We start from the raw sequence: 18,770 nt of genomic DNA, 5'->3' as shown, positions 1-18,770 counted from the left end.
TCACTGAATCCTTGTAGAAATTCCGATGACGCTAATTGAACCACTATATATATATACTCCCCTAAATTGAGACATAAGGCAAATGTGGAGTAAATTAGACTTGCTGCTGTGAGTACCAAGTGCTAACCACTACGAGAAAAAAGAAGAAAAGAAAAGGAAGGAGCTACGGACAGAACCTAAGTACAAGATGCGACTTTATAACAAACGTGGGCCCGTATCCATAAAAAGTTGTTACTCTAGAATTGTTTGCAAGAAAATATTCCAGCCAATCTTGACGCTGGACTTGGTACTAGCGAAGGCGAATGGTCAATGCCGAAGATAACTTACGAAAGAAAAGCTTTTTGAATTCGGCCCCTGAAACAGTTGGCCATGTTCTTCTTTGCTGCTGTCGCTTCTCCGCAGAATGTTTCCCGAATTTCCGACGAGTCATTTGTAGCTTTAACTTTACCTATTGCTGCATTTAATTTGGATACCAGCCATGGGTGCATTATAGCAGCTCTCCATATTGATTATTACGTCTGGAAATTTTGCTGATATGTTGTAGGAGCGCTGATCGTGATGCACTTCTCTTTCTCTCTCTCTCTTTTGTGCGTGTGTCTGCGCATGAGTGCGTCTGTGTGCATTGTGCTAAATGAAATTTTACTGTCATTGTGTCACATAATGTTTACTTTTTGATTGTTTATTTCGTTCCTTTTCTTGCACGTGCGTGGCTTATGTTTCCTTCTGCGTGGCCAATCCCCCTCTAGGTGTAAGCACTGCCTCTGGTGGCAGCAAAAGCGAATACTTTATTGAGGGCTACACACAATTTATTCGCGAACCGCGACTGCTCTCGGGCGGCAGGCTAATGATATCCGAGTGATCGCTCCTTTCGCATAATGCGAACAGCTCGTGCACATGAACAACGGCAGCGGGCGTCTCTCTCTGACAGGCCGTCGCAGAAGTACGGCGTTCGCCTGGGACAGATTCGCGTGGACGAGGGCCGCGTGTACAACGTGGAGAGGTTCGTGCAGCACGAGGACTACGTGCGCCGCGAGTACTACAACGACATCGCGCTGCTGCGTCTCACCGAGTCCGTCCCGCTGGCGCTCATCAAGCCCGTCTGCCTGCCCGGCCCGGACCTCGCAAACTCGGACCTGGTCGGCAAGGAGGCCACCGTCCTCGGATGGGGAGACACCATGTTCGGTGAGCGCCGCCTCTTATTTCTTCGTCCGTGCCATTGCGAAAGGTGGTCAAGTGTCGACGAACTTAACGGTGGCGTAATGTTGAAGAAAAGCGTGTTGGAAAGACCAATGTCATTGTAGCACGCTGGTCCGAGGCTTCGCTCCTGACGCGTGCCGAAACAACGCTATTTCGCGGCCGTCTGAAAGTGTCAAAAAAGGTTCTGTCTTATACCCGTGCCACACGGGTACAGAAAATAGCATTCAGTAGTTAAGACAATGATCTTTGCAAAGTAGTAGGCTGTATGTATAAAATAGGTGATCTAATACCATTATCGCTAAAGAAAGCAATATACTACGCCATATTTTTACTCGAAGCTAACTTATTGTGTCTTGATTTGGGGAACAACTGCAGCAAAAAACTATGAGAAGTTATTAAGCTTGCAAAAACAAGTAGTCCGAATTTTCGAAAACTACCATGGTAGGCAGCGTGACTTACCGACACACAATCTCTTTGGCAAACATTTACTGATCCGAGCAAATCAAGTTTTTTTATTATAGAATACTCTTACATATAAAAAAAACACAGACTCCATGTTGTCAGCATACCCACTTCTCCTCGATACTCATTACGTAATGAATCAGAAAAATACCATTTACGCGTACTAACTACGGACGTCAGGATATAAACTATCAAATACCAAGGCTACTAAACATCGTTGAGCAAAAAATTGATTTTTATGCACCTCATTTTAAGCAATGTATAAAAAGCCTTCTTATTCATTATCAAATTACTTATACATAAAATGCTATCGTACTAAAATTTTTTATGCACTATATATGTATGCTTTAATCTGCGCTGTAATGTGAATGTACAAACAAACAACAATTGGAGCATAAATGTTTTTTCACGTAGTCATTGTAAAATGCACGAACTATCTTGTTTATTTGTATTTTCTACATCGTACTTGCTCGTTCTTGTTATATTTGCTGTTTTCGTACGTTGAATCATCATGTAAGCCGAACGCGCTTAGGAGTAAGAGCTGCCTCTTTCTGTAATGAAGAAAAAAAAAAAACTTCAAACTTAAGTTCCTGAATGACATTTTTTTCGGCGGAGCTGCCCCACGTCCAAATTTAATGGCATTTGACCCGATGATGTCGATGACAGCGTCTTCTGAAGTGAGCAATGTTAGAGTATGAATTAAAAAAATTAATATGCATTTACAAGTTTAAACTGTCGTAATAAACAGTGAAATATAAAACTAAGCATACTATGGCACGGTTAGCTTGAGTTTCTTGCTGTCTTTTAGAATCGACCATAGCAACTGTGGCCAATGTATGTCAAATCCGAAGCCCAGAAACAACATGGCGCCTGCCGCAGCGAGACCGTCGGAATGCCGACCTGAGGAAGTTCGTTTTATCACGCGGAATCCGTAAGCACAAAGACTGTATGTGAACGGCCTGCGTGTGACGAAAGACTGCCGTGCAACAAATACAACCCATCCCCAAGTGACTTTCGTCTGCTTCACAGGTTGCCAACCACTTGCGCAGCTTCGCTATAGCTGCAACAATCATGCTGTTCTCATAAGACTGTTTAATATAAAGCAAAAATGTTTCTTCTCGTAAAAGTGCTGATTGTACTTCAAAGTTATATATAAATGTTTTGTAACAGGTTTAAGCGCTTCAAATACTTACACCGAGAAATGCGTACTCTCGACGCCGTGCCTTGCGAAGCTACGGCGTCGAGAGTACGCATTTTTCAGTCGAATGAGTTCTGGCGAACGCATTAAATAACTAATGGGATTAAGGCGAATGCCATTTGATTTGCTCATGTGGCACCACGCAAATGACATTAAATAATAAGGCATTAAGAAGCCAATGCCATTTTCTGTGCCCGTGTGGCGCGGATATTAGATGTGATCACTCCACATTAAAAAAAATAGAAGAAGAATAAAAAGAGCCTAAGGAGCAGGGTATATGTGAATGCGTCACTGTCTTACACGACACATTGGCGAAGTATGAGCCGTAGAAATGCACACAGACCGTCGGGATGTGCAGTCGGCGCGAAAAGCTTGCGGCGAAAACGTTGAATCTCCGAGTAATTGCAATCACAGCCAGTTTGCAATCGTACAGCACTATGCTGTTTCAGGCTTCGCGCCCGGCTGCGGAAATACAAAGTTTTTTTCTGACATCCCACGGTCTGTAAAACTTTTGACGCCGACTGTCGCGACGGCGGCAACAGAAGTTACTTACAACAAGTTTTTACTTAACCTTTCAGGCCCTGGAATTTTTTATTCGCACCAATAGCTAGTATTGTTGCGTCCCCCTTCCTCGCCGTTATTCTGACGTAACGACGAAGGACGGGTTACGTCAGATTACTCCGTGGTCCTTTCGTCAGCTCGTCGTCTACATGCTGTTTGTGATAATGTGACATTTTAGTTTTGTTTTCTTTTTGCAGTAAATGTCTCGATGTGAGTGAAAGTAAGTTTTATTACGACGCAGCAGATGATGTTATATTTTACTCGTTTTTGTGGTTTACGTTACAATTTTACACATCCTAACTCTAATGCTGTTTTCTGTTGTCACCTGCATCGTGTTTATTTCGGCATTACAACGCGTCAGCCCTGCAATCTAAACGTGCTGACTTTTATAAAGCCGTCCATTTTCAAGTTTTGTAGGTAACTGGGGCCGTTTACCTTAAATAATAGTAATAGCCGCCTAGTTCGGGTGTTTTGAATGGATTTTGTCAGGCCATATGTTGACATTCGCAGGATAATTTGCAAGAGCAAACCATGTGGCACTGCAGGGCCAAATGTCATGTTACAACATGACTATACTTGCGCTGAATTTAAGTGCATATTACCCCGTTAATTTTAATAACCGGGATGCGCTACCTCGACACCTCACGAAGAATAAACTAAAATATCGAAGCCCGCGTTGCTGTTACTATGACTTACGGTAAACAGTGTCGGTTACATTTAAAATATGAAAATCTGCATGTTACCGCGTTTCAAGTGCACCTTTTTACGCTTTCGTGATGGAGCATCGCGGGCCCCTCGGAAAATACCCCATAGGATTCATTCCCCATAAAAGCGCAAACCAAACAACCACCCAGAGAAAGCACGCAAACAAATGACGGTATAAGAGCGCTAACAACTGCACATTTATTCAGGAAACACACTTTATACAAGCACGAGGCTGCGCTTTACTCACTCGCCATGCCACTTCACAGAATCTCATCATGCGCAACCCTCAACCACGTTCCGAAAGAACTGTTTCGCCACCTAATAGTGTTAAGGAAGCTCGACTAACGTGTTTATCACCATTCCAACTATCTCAATTTAACGCTCTTCTAACCCCGTAGTAACTGCTAAGGCTTGTAATGAAAAAGGCAAATACGTAAAGCCAAATGACTCATTTCCTAATTGTTTTGTCGCAATTTAGAATTTTCTTCTCTCTCATTTTCTTTCTTTTTGCGCTAAGCGGCACAGTGGTTCGCTGAGGCTTCTTGCAGATTGGGACACCACGAGTTTAAAAGCGACACGCGTGGATAAAAGTGTAATAGTACACGCGTCGGTGTTTTTCCCCATTCGTTTATCTTGGTTGCTTTGTTTCATTCCGCTTTCACGGGGCTGCTTGGACCACCACAGCCTTCTATATATATATAAAGGAAAGGTGGCGAGTAAAGGTCAGGTGCCGAGGGAGAGCAAGGGCAACCACTCGACACGTCGGGGACTTTCGATGCGTTCGGTACTCTTGTAATAAACGCTTGCAGAAGACGGAGACTGCGGTTGAGTTGAAGTTTGGTGCAAGCCGCTTACCCGCCGTTGTTACTGTCGTATGATCTTAGTAAGTTGCTTCAGAGCACAAAAGAACACACTCACATGTACGAACGCACTCATACACGCACACTTTAACGCAAGCGCTTCGATGTAACTTTGAAGTTACCAGCTCACTTCGCCGTTAGATCATTTCGTTCAGCGTTACGTGACGGTAATAAATTGGCGAAGTTGTTGTGGGAGTCGATGATAGTTTGGTCATGATTGAGGACATGATTGTTTCACACCAAAAATTATGTCTGCTCTGATCCAAGCAGTAGATACAACTCCTACTCAAGTGATAACGAAAATGGAAAGAAAAAAAGAACCCCCATCGCGCTGGCCTCAATAAAACTTTGATGACAACATACTCTACACTGACGACGAACAACACCACCACCAAGAATGCACAACTAGCACATGACTTGCGGCAGGCATGAGCTGCATCCAACTGCGCTCAAATAGTTGTGTTGACACAGACACACACATATATATATATATATATATATATATATATATATATATATATACATACTCTTGTGGTGCGTCATCGCGTCAACATGTGTGCCGGGTGGCGTTTGTGCGAGGCAAAGTGCCGAGAGCAGGACCACCACTCGCTTTTGCAGGTGGTCCTCGCAGCGACATTCTGCAGGAGGTGAACGGCCTGCCCGTTGTTCCCGTGAAGCAATGCAATGAGTCCTACTCAAAGCTCCGGGGCAACCCATTCCGCCGGGGCATCACGTCCGAGTTCATCTGCGCCGGCCTCCCTCAGGGCGGCAAGGACGCCTGCCAGGTAAGGAACCCGCCAGCAGCACTTCTCGCAGTCGCGTCCTGGGGCCTGAAGGAGCAACTTTCTCTGCACTGTACACATATGAACAGTTACAACATGCATGCATTGCGAAGCTCGGGCACGTGTTTGCCGAGTCGCTGCGCGAGCATGGCAAAGAAAGCCGACGTTTTCGTCAATGGTGACACCACGGATTTTCCTTCATCTTTTCTTTCTCGAACGGGTTCGGTTTCGATCTTGATTTATCGTCTTGCTTGCGAAACACAGGGGAAAATATGTCGCATTATAGAGAAAGCCTGTTAGCTGCGGGCATCATAACAGCCTCGTTGTGCTGTGAGAACCTAGGGCCCTATTCACGAATCTTCTCTTATAAAGACTTGAGCATATCTTCGTTAAACAATGGTCGGGTTGCGGTCGGCGTGATAAGGAGACGGCTGCCACTACAACAGCCAATCGCGATTAGTACGTACGTGAGATATGTTTTGTGGCTACGGGCTTTGAATTATCCTGTGGCCATAGGGGTAGGATATTGACAGGAGCAAGGCGGGAAAAGGGGGAAAGGGGGAAGATAAGAAGGGTTGGTTGGTTGAACGGCCACGTCCTGCTTCTGCGATGTCAGAGAAAGGAAATTTTTTCTTGAAAAGGCGTATCAAATTATCAGCTGAAGCGTTAACTTTCAATCACACGAACATGTGTTTGTAATACCTTCTGCTGTGTATACGAATCGATAATGAGCAACGTAAGCCACTGCTCGCGATACAGTGATTGCGTTATTGCCTTATATATGCTATAAGGAGTCTCCGAATATTGAAATTTGTCATTATTTATTCTGTTTTGTTCTGTTATAAATTGGTTGGTATGTAGAGATTGAGGTACGACATACCTTGGCTATTTTATTTCTTTTTGGTTCAACAGTAAAAACAGACAAAACAACAAATTATAATAATTGTTATAGACACTGCTTCTTTCTGTTAAACAGCACTGCAGACTCGTTTTTACAATAACTGTCAAGTCAGCGCTCTGAAAGTGAGGCGCCACAATGAGCAGCAGCTCATATAACGATAACGTAGCACCAAAGGGATCGCAAAGAAGAGCGCCTTCATCTCTGTGACATAGGGAGAATGGAAAAAGAAGAAATAGTGACATAACAGAATGCACACGGGCGGCGTTTCCCATATAAAAATGTGGTTTGCTTCTGTATATATTAAAATCGGCAGAGTATTATTTTCGAATACGAATAGAGTATTTGACGGGGACTATTCTTTTTCGTATTCGCAACGAAACTATTCGGTATTTTCAAATCTTAAAAGAAGTTACGAAATATTTCGCGACAGCTGACTGTTAAAGTATTGTTCCTGTCCTCTGACTGCTAAACAAAGTATCGCAAATTATCAGAAGTGAGACAAAGCCAACAAAGCTGGTGATGGAAGCCTTGTTTAGGTTTTGCGACGGAAGCCTACATGACAGCCTGTGATTTCTTTTTTTAAATTCTGGCCTTTAGTGTTCTTGACAATCTAGTCAAGTAGCAGCGTTATATTTTACGCTACAACCAGTGACGCTTTTCTTGCAACGAGCATGCATTTTACATATCTCTACGGCATACAAGTCCTTCAACGGCATTTTTTCTCCTCCAAAATTGCTGATCTTTTTTTTTCAGCAACCATTTATTTGGCACTTTTGGAAAGCTAGTCATAAAGTAGCCCTTCATTCTTGGAGAGCTTTGCAACCAAGCTCTGAAAGTTGCTGAAAAGATAATCTGTGCAGGTTCTTAAATGACAATTTAGTGATATTTCGCTTAAAACTGGTCATTTCTATCTGACAGCATATCCATTAGCCAGTATAGGCGTGCTGCCTAAATATACTGGAATAAATGTTCCTTCTGTAAGCATATGCGTCTACGTTCGACTATTCAATATTGAATTCGCTATTAGATACTTAATATTCGTACAGTTGGTATTCGCCCGTCTCTCGTATTTATACATCTTAGTAAAGAAAGAAAAAGAAACACGAAAGCAGGTTACACAACATTTACATTGTGTGAACGTAAGTGTAACTTCCTATATATATATATATATATATATATATATATATATAGCCGACTCCCGGTAGTTTACTTTTCTTCTCCCCGGACTTCCACGTAATAAACAGCAGCAACAATATTGGAGTGCGTTTATTCGGGCCCGGGGCGCGCATTTGATTTGGGAAGGCTTGATGCCAAGGGGAGCGCACCAGGTGGCCCGAAGCGCGCGATTACGACCACCGGCACCATAACCGAGCGCCTTCGAAGACGGCAAGCAGATAGATAGGCTGTGCATCCCTGCACATAACTGCGTCCACTGGGGGAGGACGCAACTGTCGACCAGAAGTGCGTTCAGAATAAGAACTGGTTGCGCACTCTTGGCGCCTTGATTATGGCTCCGAGGAGCTGCTTAGCCGAAGGGGCCCGGATGCCTTTTCTATTGTGGGCTATTAGTGGCGGTCACGTCGTTAGCCCGACTGCTGCAGTCAGTCATTGTGAAAATGCGCTTCCATTACAGGGCTGACGTATACAAGCTTTGCCCGATCTTGGTAGCCCGTACCTGTACCCCTCTCCGTACGCGTCTTGCATAGACGCTCTCGTCCGCTGGCTACCTGTCGTGAGCTGCAATTTTCAGACCGCACTTATACCGGGCTTGGAAATGAGCCAGGAATAGATCTTGCGGGAGGCAACAGGCGTTGTGTTTCTTTATGTCTGCATGGACGTTGCGGGAATGTCTCTCTGTTTGCAAACATTCCATCCTTGAACTATGCCCGCGCCATCAACAGGTCACCCTCCAGTCGGCTTCCCTGTTCCCTTACTCAGAAACGATTGCGTCACCACTGCAGAGAGGGCAACTCATTCCGTGCTGGGGTGTGCAGGTAAAATGAGTCATTCGGGATGTTGACTCGGCCTCGATTCAAAACAGTTCGATCGCTTCTCAGCGTTTTAGCTAAGATCGAAGTGTACCATTTCGCGACGCCGGTCAGTGACTGTAACACGATATTTGTTGTCACAACGAGTCTGCGTATATATGTAGGTGATGCACGGGATTTTTATCACATCGATAAGTTTACTTAACAATTGTTTTTTCGTTGCCTCGCCATTATATTTATTGAACGAGGATGCGGTCGATCCGGCCTGTCGAAATATTTGCCTGAGAACTAACGTTTTGGGCGCCGTGTTTTACAGGTGAGCCATCTATATAAAATTAAGTCATGGGGTTTTATGGGCCAGCACCACGATTTGATTGAGGCACGCTGTAGTGGGGGACTCCAGATTAATTTTGACAATCTGGGATTCTTTAACGTGCACCCAATGCATGGTACACGACAGTTCTTGCATTTGGCCCCCATCGAAATGCGGCGGCCGCGGCTAAAACTTGATCCCGCTACTTCGTGCTTAGCAGCGCAACGCCATAGCCACTAAGCCGCCACGGCAGGTTAGCCATCTATAGGCTCGTCTGTATTTGGTGTGGTGTACGTATAATACTGGAGGAGGGGGGGGGGTGCGAATCAAGCGAGAGGGAAGAAAAAAAGTAAGCGGTGGGAGACCTAAGCCTGGGTCGCGTTAAACCTTGCCGGACGTTCAATAAAATTGTATCCATCCATGGGAGACAGAGAAAGCATGTCGTCCAACTGTTGTTCGACGTGAGCTGGATTCATAGGCGGCATTCAAACATATGCCCTACAGCAGAAGCCGAAAAGAAAGAAAGAAAGAAAGAAAGAAAGAAAGAAAGAAAAAAAGAAAGAAAGAAAGAAAGAAAGAAAGAAAGAAAGAGTGAGAAAGAAAGAGGGAGAAAAAAAAAAGCCCTGAAATCGTTGGCATATCTGCAGTCGGAGAAGATAGCTTAGCTTTCGGATGCCCATTTTATCGAGCACTCCAATGGCATTATCGGAGACAAGCTTGAGCTGCAGAGATATTCCGTAGTTCATCGGAGGACCCTCGTGGACGAAGCTATTACCTCCTCCGCCTAAACCTTTCATTGCACCCCTCCCCCCCCCCACTCCTTCTCTTCCCTCCGCGAGATGTATTAGACATAACTGCGGGATCTTATATTTGCCTTCATGGTTGCTGATACCCTGGAAGCTCGCAATGCCGAACTCCTCTTATGTCGAGTACGCATTCAGGCGCGAGATTATTTTTGGAAGAGGTCTCCATGAAGTCCGCATGCGTCGAGCGATGATGTTTACGCTCTCGTTGGGTGTAAGTGCCGGCGCTGTGCTCTGTGGTCGTCGGCGGGATGCTGTCTGGGGCAGACAGGAACACGACGCCCTCGCGGGGTTTCCATGCGGTGGTGTGCCCAGCGCGCGTGCACATCGCCCGCGCTGAGCAAATCGCTCGAACCAAGGACTCGTCTCTTACCTTTTAATATGATTTTTTTTTATTTTGAGATGCAACGCTGTTGGGCAACACTCCGGATTACCCGTGCCTATAGGTTTTCCCACAAAACGCTTAATTATCGCGGCTTCCTGTCTTTGTGCTGGTGGTGACGTGCGAAGGAGAGAAAATGCCGACAAGCGGTCCGACAGTCATTAATTAATGGCGCGCAGGAAATAGTCATGGAAGCAAAACGTTTTATTACGCCGCGTCTACGCGGTGAACGTTAGATGCTTTCTGCGCATCCTCTGTAGAATCGACTTTAATTTTGGAATACCGAGTGAAAAAAAAAAAAATTACTGCCTCCGTCGAGCGCGCATGCTTTTGAAGATAGAGAAGTGGCCGACCTAGTTGGTTTCTTACAAACCCACAGAAAGTACGGTATACGGTAGCATCATCCGTCAAACACAAGCGCACATAAAAATGATAGCTAGAATTACCTAAACACTTCTGATTATCTCCGTCTATAGTCTCCGACGCTCGTGAAATCCTTCTCCCCTCAGTGAAGTGCGCAGCAGCAAAGATTCACCTTTGCATCACCCCCGGTGGAGTGGTAAACAAAGGCGCACCTGTGTGCATGATCATGACTCCGCCGGAGATAGTCCTCCTCCATGCACTCCTCCCCATCTCCTCAATCCTCCTCCAGAGTTGCATGCTCGACTACTATTACGAGTCTGTATGCGTACAAGAAAAGCATATGCAAAGTACATTACGCAGTATACTTCCAAGTGTTAGACCGTCCGCGGTTCGTGTAGTCACCAAGAGTCGGGTCAGACAGATGTGGACTTTCACGTACACTTCGCGCTTTTGTTCCGCCAACACGCCTCCCACCGACATCTTAATATACACCTCTGAGTGAGCGTTCGCATTGACTGGCCAATCTCTTGGTCGGAGCCAGGCGTCTGGTCGTCAGCAGGCCGACTATATGGCTTTCGTCACTAGGCTACGTTGATTTCATGCTGCATCTTGCCGATACTGCCCCCGTCTTTTCCTTTGGCCATAAGCCGGCAGGCTGCAAATTTTCGGCCGCTGCAGCGGTCATCGTGCCGGGTCAGTTGACTGTCGAGTCGCAGCTTGGACCGCAGCTCGACGCTCTAGGCACCCGCAGAGGCGCCTATACTTGGACAACACCCCGTGTTTCTCGACGCACGCACAGTAGGCGTCTCGAAGCGTAACGAAAATGTTTTTGTGGCTGCGAGTAGTACACAATGCGCCCCGACGCGTCATCGCCAAGAAAAGCGGCCACGCGAAGGACGCCCTCTTCCACATGCTAGCGAACTAAGCTTCGCTTTCTGTGGCGGGAAATTTTCGGGCTTTTAGAGAGGGAGCGGAGCGTTTGCCAAAAAAAAAAGAAAAGAAGAAGAAAAAGAACGTTGTCCTGTAGTACCGATGCGTAGCAGGAAGCGACTGTGTTTTGCTCCAGCTCCATGATGTAGCGGCAAACAGAGGACGCTGGCGCTCAGGCATGTCGACTGCTACCAGGCGGAGGCGTGAAAACGTATTTCGTGATACAAGACATCAACACTCCTTGCCTTCAACCTTCGGTGATAGCTTCATGCTTGGCGACTAATACGAGTTCGCCTGTAAGAAGTAAAACAAAAACAAAAAATAAAAAGTACTGAAAGAGAGAGAGAGAGAGAGAGACCGGATTGCACGCGAACTTAAAATCGGATGAGCCTGTCGTCCGGTGCGAACGGAATGACCGTTGTGACAGCGCGGTCGCTGCCACTCAAGTGTGCGTACGTGCCTATACGGTCCGTTTCGCGATGGTTCGTCCGGAGGCAGTGACCAGGCGCTGGTCTGGAACCGCCCGCTGATTACCCGCCAGGTGAGGCAACGGCACTGCTCGCTGCTCTTTTGCGGCTGCGACCATTATGGCGCTGGAAGCTCGCGCCTATGCTCCATGACGGGCCGACACGCGGCGGGGAAATCACCGACAGCCGCCTCTGAATCGGCTCTCCCACCCCCTTCCTTCCCCGTCAAAGACGGCAGCAGCAAGTGGCAGGCGGAGAGCAGAGAGTTCGCCGGGCCTGGCACGGGAGGCTCGCGCCTCGCGTAGTCATTCTGTTTCGTGACCGGCAGTGGGAATGGAAAACGATGGTGTTCGTCAAATGCTGCCCCCCCCCCCCCCTTTTTTTACTCTCACCCAAGCAAGCCTACAAAGAAATAAAATATAAAAAAAGACATGGCACTCGGACTGGAGGAATTATCGTTCTAGGAACAGCTGTCTTGGAAGAAGGCAAAATGTGCAGAGGAAATGGAAATAAGCAGATGTCGCGACCAAGCATGCAAGCATCGGTTCAACCAGCCGTTGCCACGTGCGTGTCTGGGCTGTTCCTGGGTGGGGCAAGGCTTGAACAGGTTTATCGACTCGTCAAGATTTATTTGCGCACTCGTGTTAGAAAGAAAGTGGCGAACGAGGGAAATGCCCTCAGTGAAACTATTTCTTTCTTTTTTTTTCTCAGTTTTTCTCTTTGTTTATGCATCTAAAGCCAACGGGCATTTTGTCATCAAAGCGTACGTCCGGCTTACTCTATTCTCATTGCTCAACAATTACAAAAAGTTTACAAGAATCTATGAACAATATAAATTTGGGGTCTTACGTGCTAGAACAACGATCTGATTATCAGGGAAGCCGCAGTAGGGGACTCCAGATTGACTTTGACCACATGGCTTTCTTCAACGTGCACCTAAATCTAAGTACACAATCTTTTTTTTTTTGTATTTCGCCCCCGTCGAAATGGAGCCGCCGTGGACGGCATCGAACCCTCGAGTTCAGCAGCACAACGCCATAGCCACTAAGCTACCGCGGTGGGTTAATTTACATGAATGTTGTTTTATGATGCATATTTATTGAAATTGCGTGGCTAACCTTAGCAGATAGCTCATGATCTGTCAGAGCAACAGCTAGACAAAGAAGCTCATGATCTGTCAGAGCAACAGCTAGACAAGGACGAATGTTTACAAACTCACCCAGTTCTCGCTACTTGTGCAGATAGCTTACTTGACAAGGCCGGCACTAAGCGCACCGATAAATTTGTAAGCGATACATAAATTAAGCGCAGCATACCTTGACTTAGATTTACGGAAGGTTTGTACCTTTCGAAAATCTAATTCAAGGTGTGCACTTAAATCGATGACATACTTTAGTGAAGTTAGGAATACACACACAAAGTAAATTTGAGCACAGTTGTTCACCAGTGCTTCGTTCATGTAATAGTTAAACAAGCACTAGGCATGATAAAGCCGCGAGATATGCACTAAAGGAAGCAAGCCACACACAGACGCTGAGAACCTGCCAGTCAGCGCCTGAGTGTGTTTCACGTTTTCCTTGCGTCTGTGTCTTTCACGCTCTTTTACCATTCCTAATGTTGCACCAACTAGCCAACGCTACATATTTGTTTGGAAAGCAAACAAGCATGTGGCATTCACCACAATATTCCCACTATGACAACAAAACTTTCTAAAGAAAGCAGGGGCCAGGAGGAAAGGAGCAAATTATTGAAGCTTATTGAAGTTGAATTGAAGTTCAATTATGGATGTTGTATAACATTTTTTGCCTATTCGCTTGCTTAGTTAGGTGCGATCAAATGCGAAATCATTAGGTCGGTGCTGAAGCGAAAGTGATTGGTGGGCGTTTGGGAGAAAGAATATCCTTATGGGAGCATCTGGGTTGTAGGTTTAGGTTGAATGCGCCACTAATAAGCAAAATAGCCAGTCGATTGATATATTTATGCATTCTATCTAATTAATTAAGCGATTCGTACATTTAGCATGCGTCTTATATATACGACCCGAAGAATAATTAATTCGTCTGCAAGACAACCATCCACACAGCGATTATCGTCAATTTGTAACCAATATTTAACACCTGGGGCCCACATTATCGCTAAAGTGAAGTTCATCTCGTAATATAACTTATTTTCTCGCGCGGAATCGCACTTGTGGTGCTTTCGGTCGGGTATTACGCCCGTGCGAGTTGGGCAGGTCTCCGTCGTTCTTAAGACCGATGAAAACTATGAGCGCGCCTTTGTAACTTTAGGTGTGCACCGCGCCGTGTCTCGTTTAAATAAAGCGCTCGAGCACCAAGACCCCTTAATCGTTTTATGACCCTGCCAGCGTAAGAGCTATGCTTTAAGTCGGAGAGCAAGCTGCGGGACACCCACGTCAAAAGTGTTGCCGGCGCGTCTTCCCTGAACTATAGTTAAAGCGAAGCAGACGCGTTTCTACGTAACCGCGGCATTAACCCGCCCAAGCACCCGTTAAAATAAAGCACCTCTTGATGTATGACCTGCAGTAGGCACCGCGGCACACGCGCACCGGCCACACACGGGCCCGGCGGTGCAACTTTCACTGACCCACTTGACCGCGGCGCGCATAGAGAGGTGCGGCCACGCAAACGGTCATCGATTAGGCACTCCGTCTCGTGGCGGGCCGCTGTGCTGCATGTGCAGTGCGAAACCGCTATAGCGTGCGCGCACATCCATTCCGAGCACCCGGAGAGCACGTCAGCGCATCACGCCATCCACGGGGCCCCACGGTCACGAAAGCCGCACCAGCCATCGCGTACTCGACCGAGCATAATTGCCGACATGGCACCACACCGTGATAAGCTCGGGCGCCGCGCTCTTCGGTAGCCGCAGGTGCCCGGGGCGGGGGAGCTGAGAACGCTGCGCCGTACTGGCAGGGTCAAAGTTCCATGGCCAGGCCGCAATCCGGTTTCGCAACGAGGGGCTCGTCTGACTATCCAGCACGACCGTAAATTGATCCCTCTGCGACGGGACCTTTGCCCATATACTTTCTCAAACCACAGACGTCACGTATAGTCAGGTACCTATTCGGCCACACCCCAGCGGGGTGCCATCGCCTCCGGTTGCTGTCCTTTTTCATTCGTGTCCCATTATTATTCACCGTCTATAGTGAACGCAGATGCTTTCACGTGTGCCACTGCGGTGTACGCTGAGAAGCGCCTCCCGTATTGGTTGCTTTGTGCGTAACTATAGCCATTACATTTTCGGTTGTGTTATGTAGACGTGGCTGTGCGGCTAGACCACCCATGTACAGATAGAATGCTAAAGGTTGGTCATAGTCACACCAGTTGGATTCAGTGATGACATTGGTGGTTCTTTCGAGACATGGAGTACATCCGTTAAAGCTATTTACGCATTTTTAGCAAATTTGCTGGCTATGATATGACACTGATCCGCGTACGATGAAATATCTTCACTGCACATGAAACAAGTCAGAATTAATGCGGATATAATTCTTGCCATAGAGAATGCGTTAAAGTACGACACTGGCACATGAAGCACGCACGAAAACGAACTAGAAAGAGAGAGATACAGATTATAATTATAAGCTCGAGGTGTCAGCCTGGCTGTCTCCTTTCACTTCGTTGTTCGCTTAGTTACGGTCTTCCACGCGACATGACCATTGTCAAAGAATAAAGTCTGAATAAGCAATCAGAAATGTAATAGTTGTATCAATTGTCCTGTTTTCGTAAAGCTCTAGGTAAATAGTCGCCTCTTCGATGTCCCTTTATCATTGTCTTGTTTACTGACTCGGCACTTTACGGCATGGTGCGTGCTATTCCTCACCAACTGCGCGTGTTCTGAAATATTCGCAGGGCGACTCTGGCGGACCGCTCATGCTGGACCACGAGGGACGCTGGACGGCGGTGGGAATCGTGTCTTTCGGCTATCGCTGCGGGGTGGCTGGCTACCCCGGCGTGTACACACGTGTCTCGAGGCACCTGCAGTGGATAGATAACAACATATACATGGACTCCATCGGCTACAACACAATTGTGTGAGCCGTGAGAGCCGACGCGACCATCGCAGTGTACTGAGAGAGAGAGAGAGAGAGAGAAAGTGCCTGGACGCGTTATCGGCGCGGACTATTCATGGTGCCTCCAAGCCTGCCGCTCCAAGACGACCGTGCGAGAGGGGACGGGACGATCGTATTGAGGGAAGTCAAATCCATCGACTGAGGCGATTCTCTGCTCCGGAGCACCGGATCCGACGACATTTTTTTGGCGCGAGCGAGAGACAGTGTCGTTCAACCCTTGCTGTGCTAATGCCTTCCAAACTTGCACAGACAAAGCAGAGCTTAGCCGAGGAGTCTTGCTATGTACGGCCTCGCAAGAAAAGTCTGTGAGCAGGTGCTAAAGTTACCGTTAGTGTTTATGCGCCTGAAGACGGAATGTCATCATCGAAGCAGGTGTCATCCAATGAATTCTTTGCTGCTTTGGACACAAAGCAATGCTCGCTAGGCGCCCCACTTCTTGACATCGTGCGCTGGTGATTTCTTTTCAATCACTGCCTTTGTTTTATGTATGCGTGGTTATGTGCATGACCGGACAGGCATGCACGTCATTTGAAATTTTCGGGCACCACCACCGGACACTGCCGTACAGCACAAGTATATGGCTGTGCCATCCTTGTGCGAACGAGTGCGTGAGCGTGTGCGTGCTCGTGGATGAGTGAAAGTGTGGACAAAGAGTGGAATGACTGCCAGAAACTACAACTTTGGTGTTTTTATAGTTTTTTTTCTTAAATGTAGTGCATTGTGCCCAAGGTATTCACCTACGTAAAACCGATCGATGGCGATAACCGCGGTGCTGGACCTCACGGTATATCGCGAAGTGTCTTTCTTAATACTCGGTATTTCTTTGCACTGTAACCTGAAGGAAATAAAATCTGAAAACATTGACACCGTAAAAACATTTGCTTGCTTGTATTGTATTTTACTGCTAACGCTGCAGACGATTATGTCACAAGTTTACGAACGAAAGATGTTCCAGAATGACCGGAAGATTACTTTCGATGAAAGATAACAAATGAGGTGAGTTTCCAACGCTACAGCTTCTACATAAATGTTTCGCCATAAAGTGCATATTTCACAGGCGTGGCCAGGTACTGTATTAACCAACATGTTTGTCATTGGATGGTTCCTTCACTATAATCTCGTTTGCATCATGATTGGCCACCGCTTCTTCTTACGAGCTGTTATTGCGCATACGAACGGCTTTGAAAGTGCGGAATTTGTTCCGTACCTGAAAAATCCCGTAATGTCAACGTTTCACGCCCAACAAATTTTACGAAAGACACAAGCATGAACTTGCATACGTTTGAGAAATTTTCTACAGCCCACAACTGCTTTACGATATGCCTGTTCTTTGGGCACTCCACTGAACTGTTGGCTGGGACTTAACACCCGAACGTTGTGATGAAGTAAGAAAACTGCTGAAGTAGGAAAACTGTCAATGAGACCACACGGCGGCATTTCTTTTTTTCACACGTTTTATAATCGCCCCGATTTCGAAGCATACCTAGTATTTAACTCGTCCCGATACAATTAGTTGGGCCTTATAACGTGAAAAAAATGCACTGGCATTCTAGCTAGATTTTACCTGCATATTTCACGAAGAATATTTTTGGCGAAGGAATGCCATTGCATTTCATGAGACACATGATGGACAGATATCTCGAGGCTGGCGGTAGTCATATTTCTACTAAGTCCACATGACTTTATTACCCGGTTTAATTTCTGCAACTTCAACATGTGCCACAAAGTAAATTAAAATTTTAATTAGAGAAAGTGCTTTAATTGGTCGAATAATAGTTTTCATAACTTCTGCAAGTAATGTCCTCCTTTTCCAGTGAGCCACCTGAGGAGGCTGAGTTGCACGATATGCCACCGGCGATTAACGCGACTATTAGCATAGTCATAGCGGACTGTAGGGAGCACAGACTCGCTACATCAGAATTCACTAGCCTCAGAACGTTGACATGCATGACACACATAAGGCGGCATTTGCACGACTATGGCACGATTTTATTTGCTGTCTTTTTTAATGCAGCTCGTTGCATTTATTTGCAGGGTTAACGCATTTCGCTTTACCGCTATGCGATCAAGCTATGCAAAAAAGCCAACCCTAAACCTGACGTGATTGTTTGTAAGTGGGCTTCTCTGCATGCCTAATATGAAAAGTGGTGCAGCGCGGGAGCGGCGCAATAGTTTAAAGGGTCCCTGAAATGGTTCGTACAAATTTTGTAGACGCGCAGGGTACAGCTAAAGTTAATCATTCACATCACAATTTGTGTGAAACGTCTCCTATTAAGAGAGCTATGGACGATTACAAGTTACCCTCCTCCATAGTCATGCATTTTCTCCTCAACTTGTTCGCCGAGAGATCGGGGCTAAGCTCCGCCTTCACAGGCTCTGCGTCACAATGGCACGTCGTGTCATCGACTTCCAGTTCTCTATGAGCGAACGCGCGAAGCCTCTCCAAACTCTCTGCCAGCTGCTTGGCAATCGAACCCAAGCGAGAGCTATCGTAGCAGCATGCGTTGCGAGCATTCTGTCGCAGCACAGAATGTGTCTGGTATTCCGGTAACCACAGGCGAGCTGGGCGTTTCTACAGATCGGTGGAGGCATAAACTCAAGCTGATGAAGGAACTTTAGCGTAGACGTACGTGAGCTGCCTGATCGGTCTCCACGGTCCAGCCACCCGTTGGCGCAGAGCTTAACCAGCCAAACAAAGAGCTAATATTGCTCTAACGAAGTGTAAAACATTTTAAACATTTACAAAAAGAACGTGTTAACGAGTA

The 18,770-nt window shown here is 46.4% G+C and overlaps 1 protein-coding gene across 1 annotated transcript in view; it reads left to right on the top strand.

Moving 5' to 3' along the window:
• LOC126546957 (uncharacterized) overlaps positions 1-16,880 on the top strand; it is a 50,557-nt gene extending 33,677 nt beyond the window's left edge. Inside the window, exons 7-9 of the mRNA XM_050194685.3 lie at positions 929-1,182; positions 5,602-5,768; positions 15,785-16,880. Coding sequence (XP_050050642.1) covers positions 929-1,182; positions 5,602-5,768; positions 15,785-15,970 — 607 coding nt within the window. The 3' untranslated portion in view covers positions 15,971-16,880. The remainder of the gene's footprint in view (positions 1-928; positions 1,183-5,601; positions 5,769-15,784) is intronic.
• The last annotated feature ends 1,890 nt before the right edge of the window (positions 16,881-18,770 follow it).

This window comes from Dermacentor andersoni, chromosome 1 (genome assembly GCF_023375885.2).
Source record: "Dermacentor andersoni chromosome 1, qqDerAnde1_hic_scaffold, whole genome shotgun sequence".
Classification (NCBI taxonomy): Eukaryota; Metazoa; Arthropoda; class Arachnida; order Ixodida; family Ixodidae; genus Dermacentor; species Dermacentor andersoni.
Note: the sequence above shows the minus strand (reverse complement) of the source record. Positions and strands in the feature narration are given on the sequence as shown.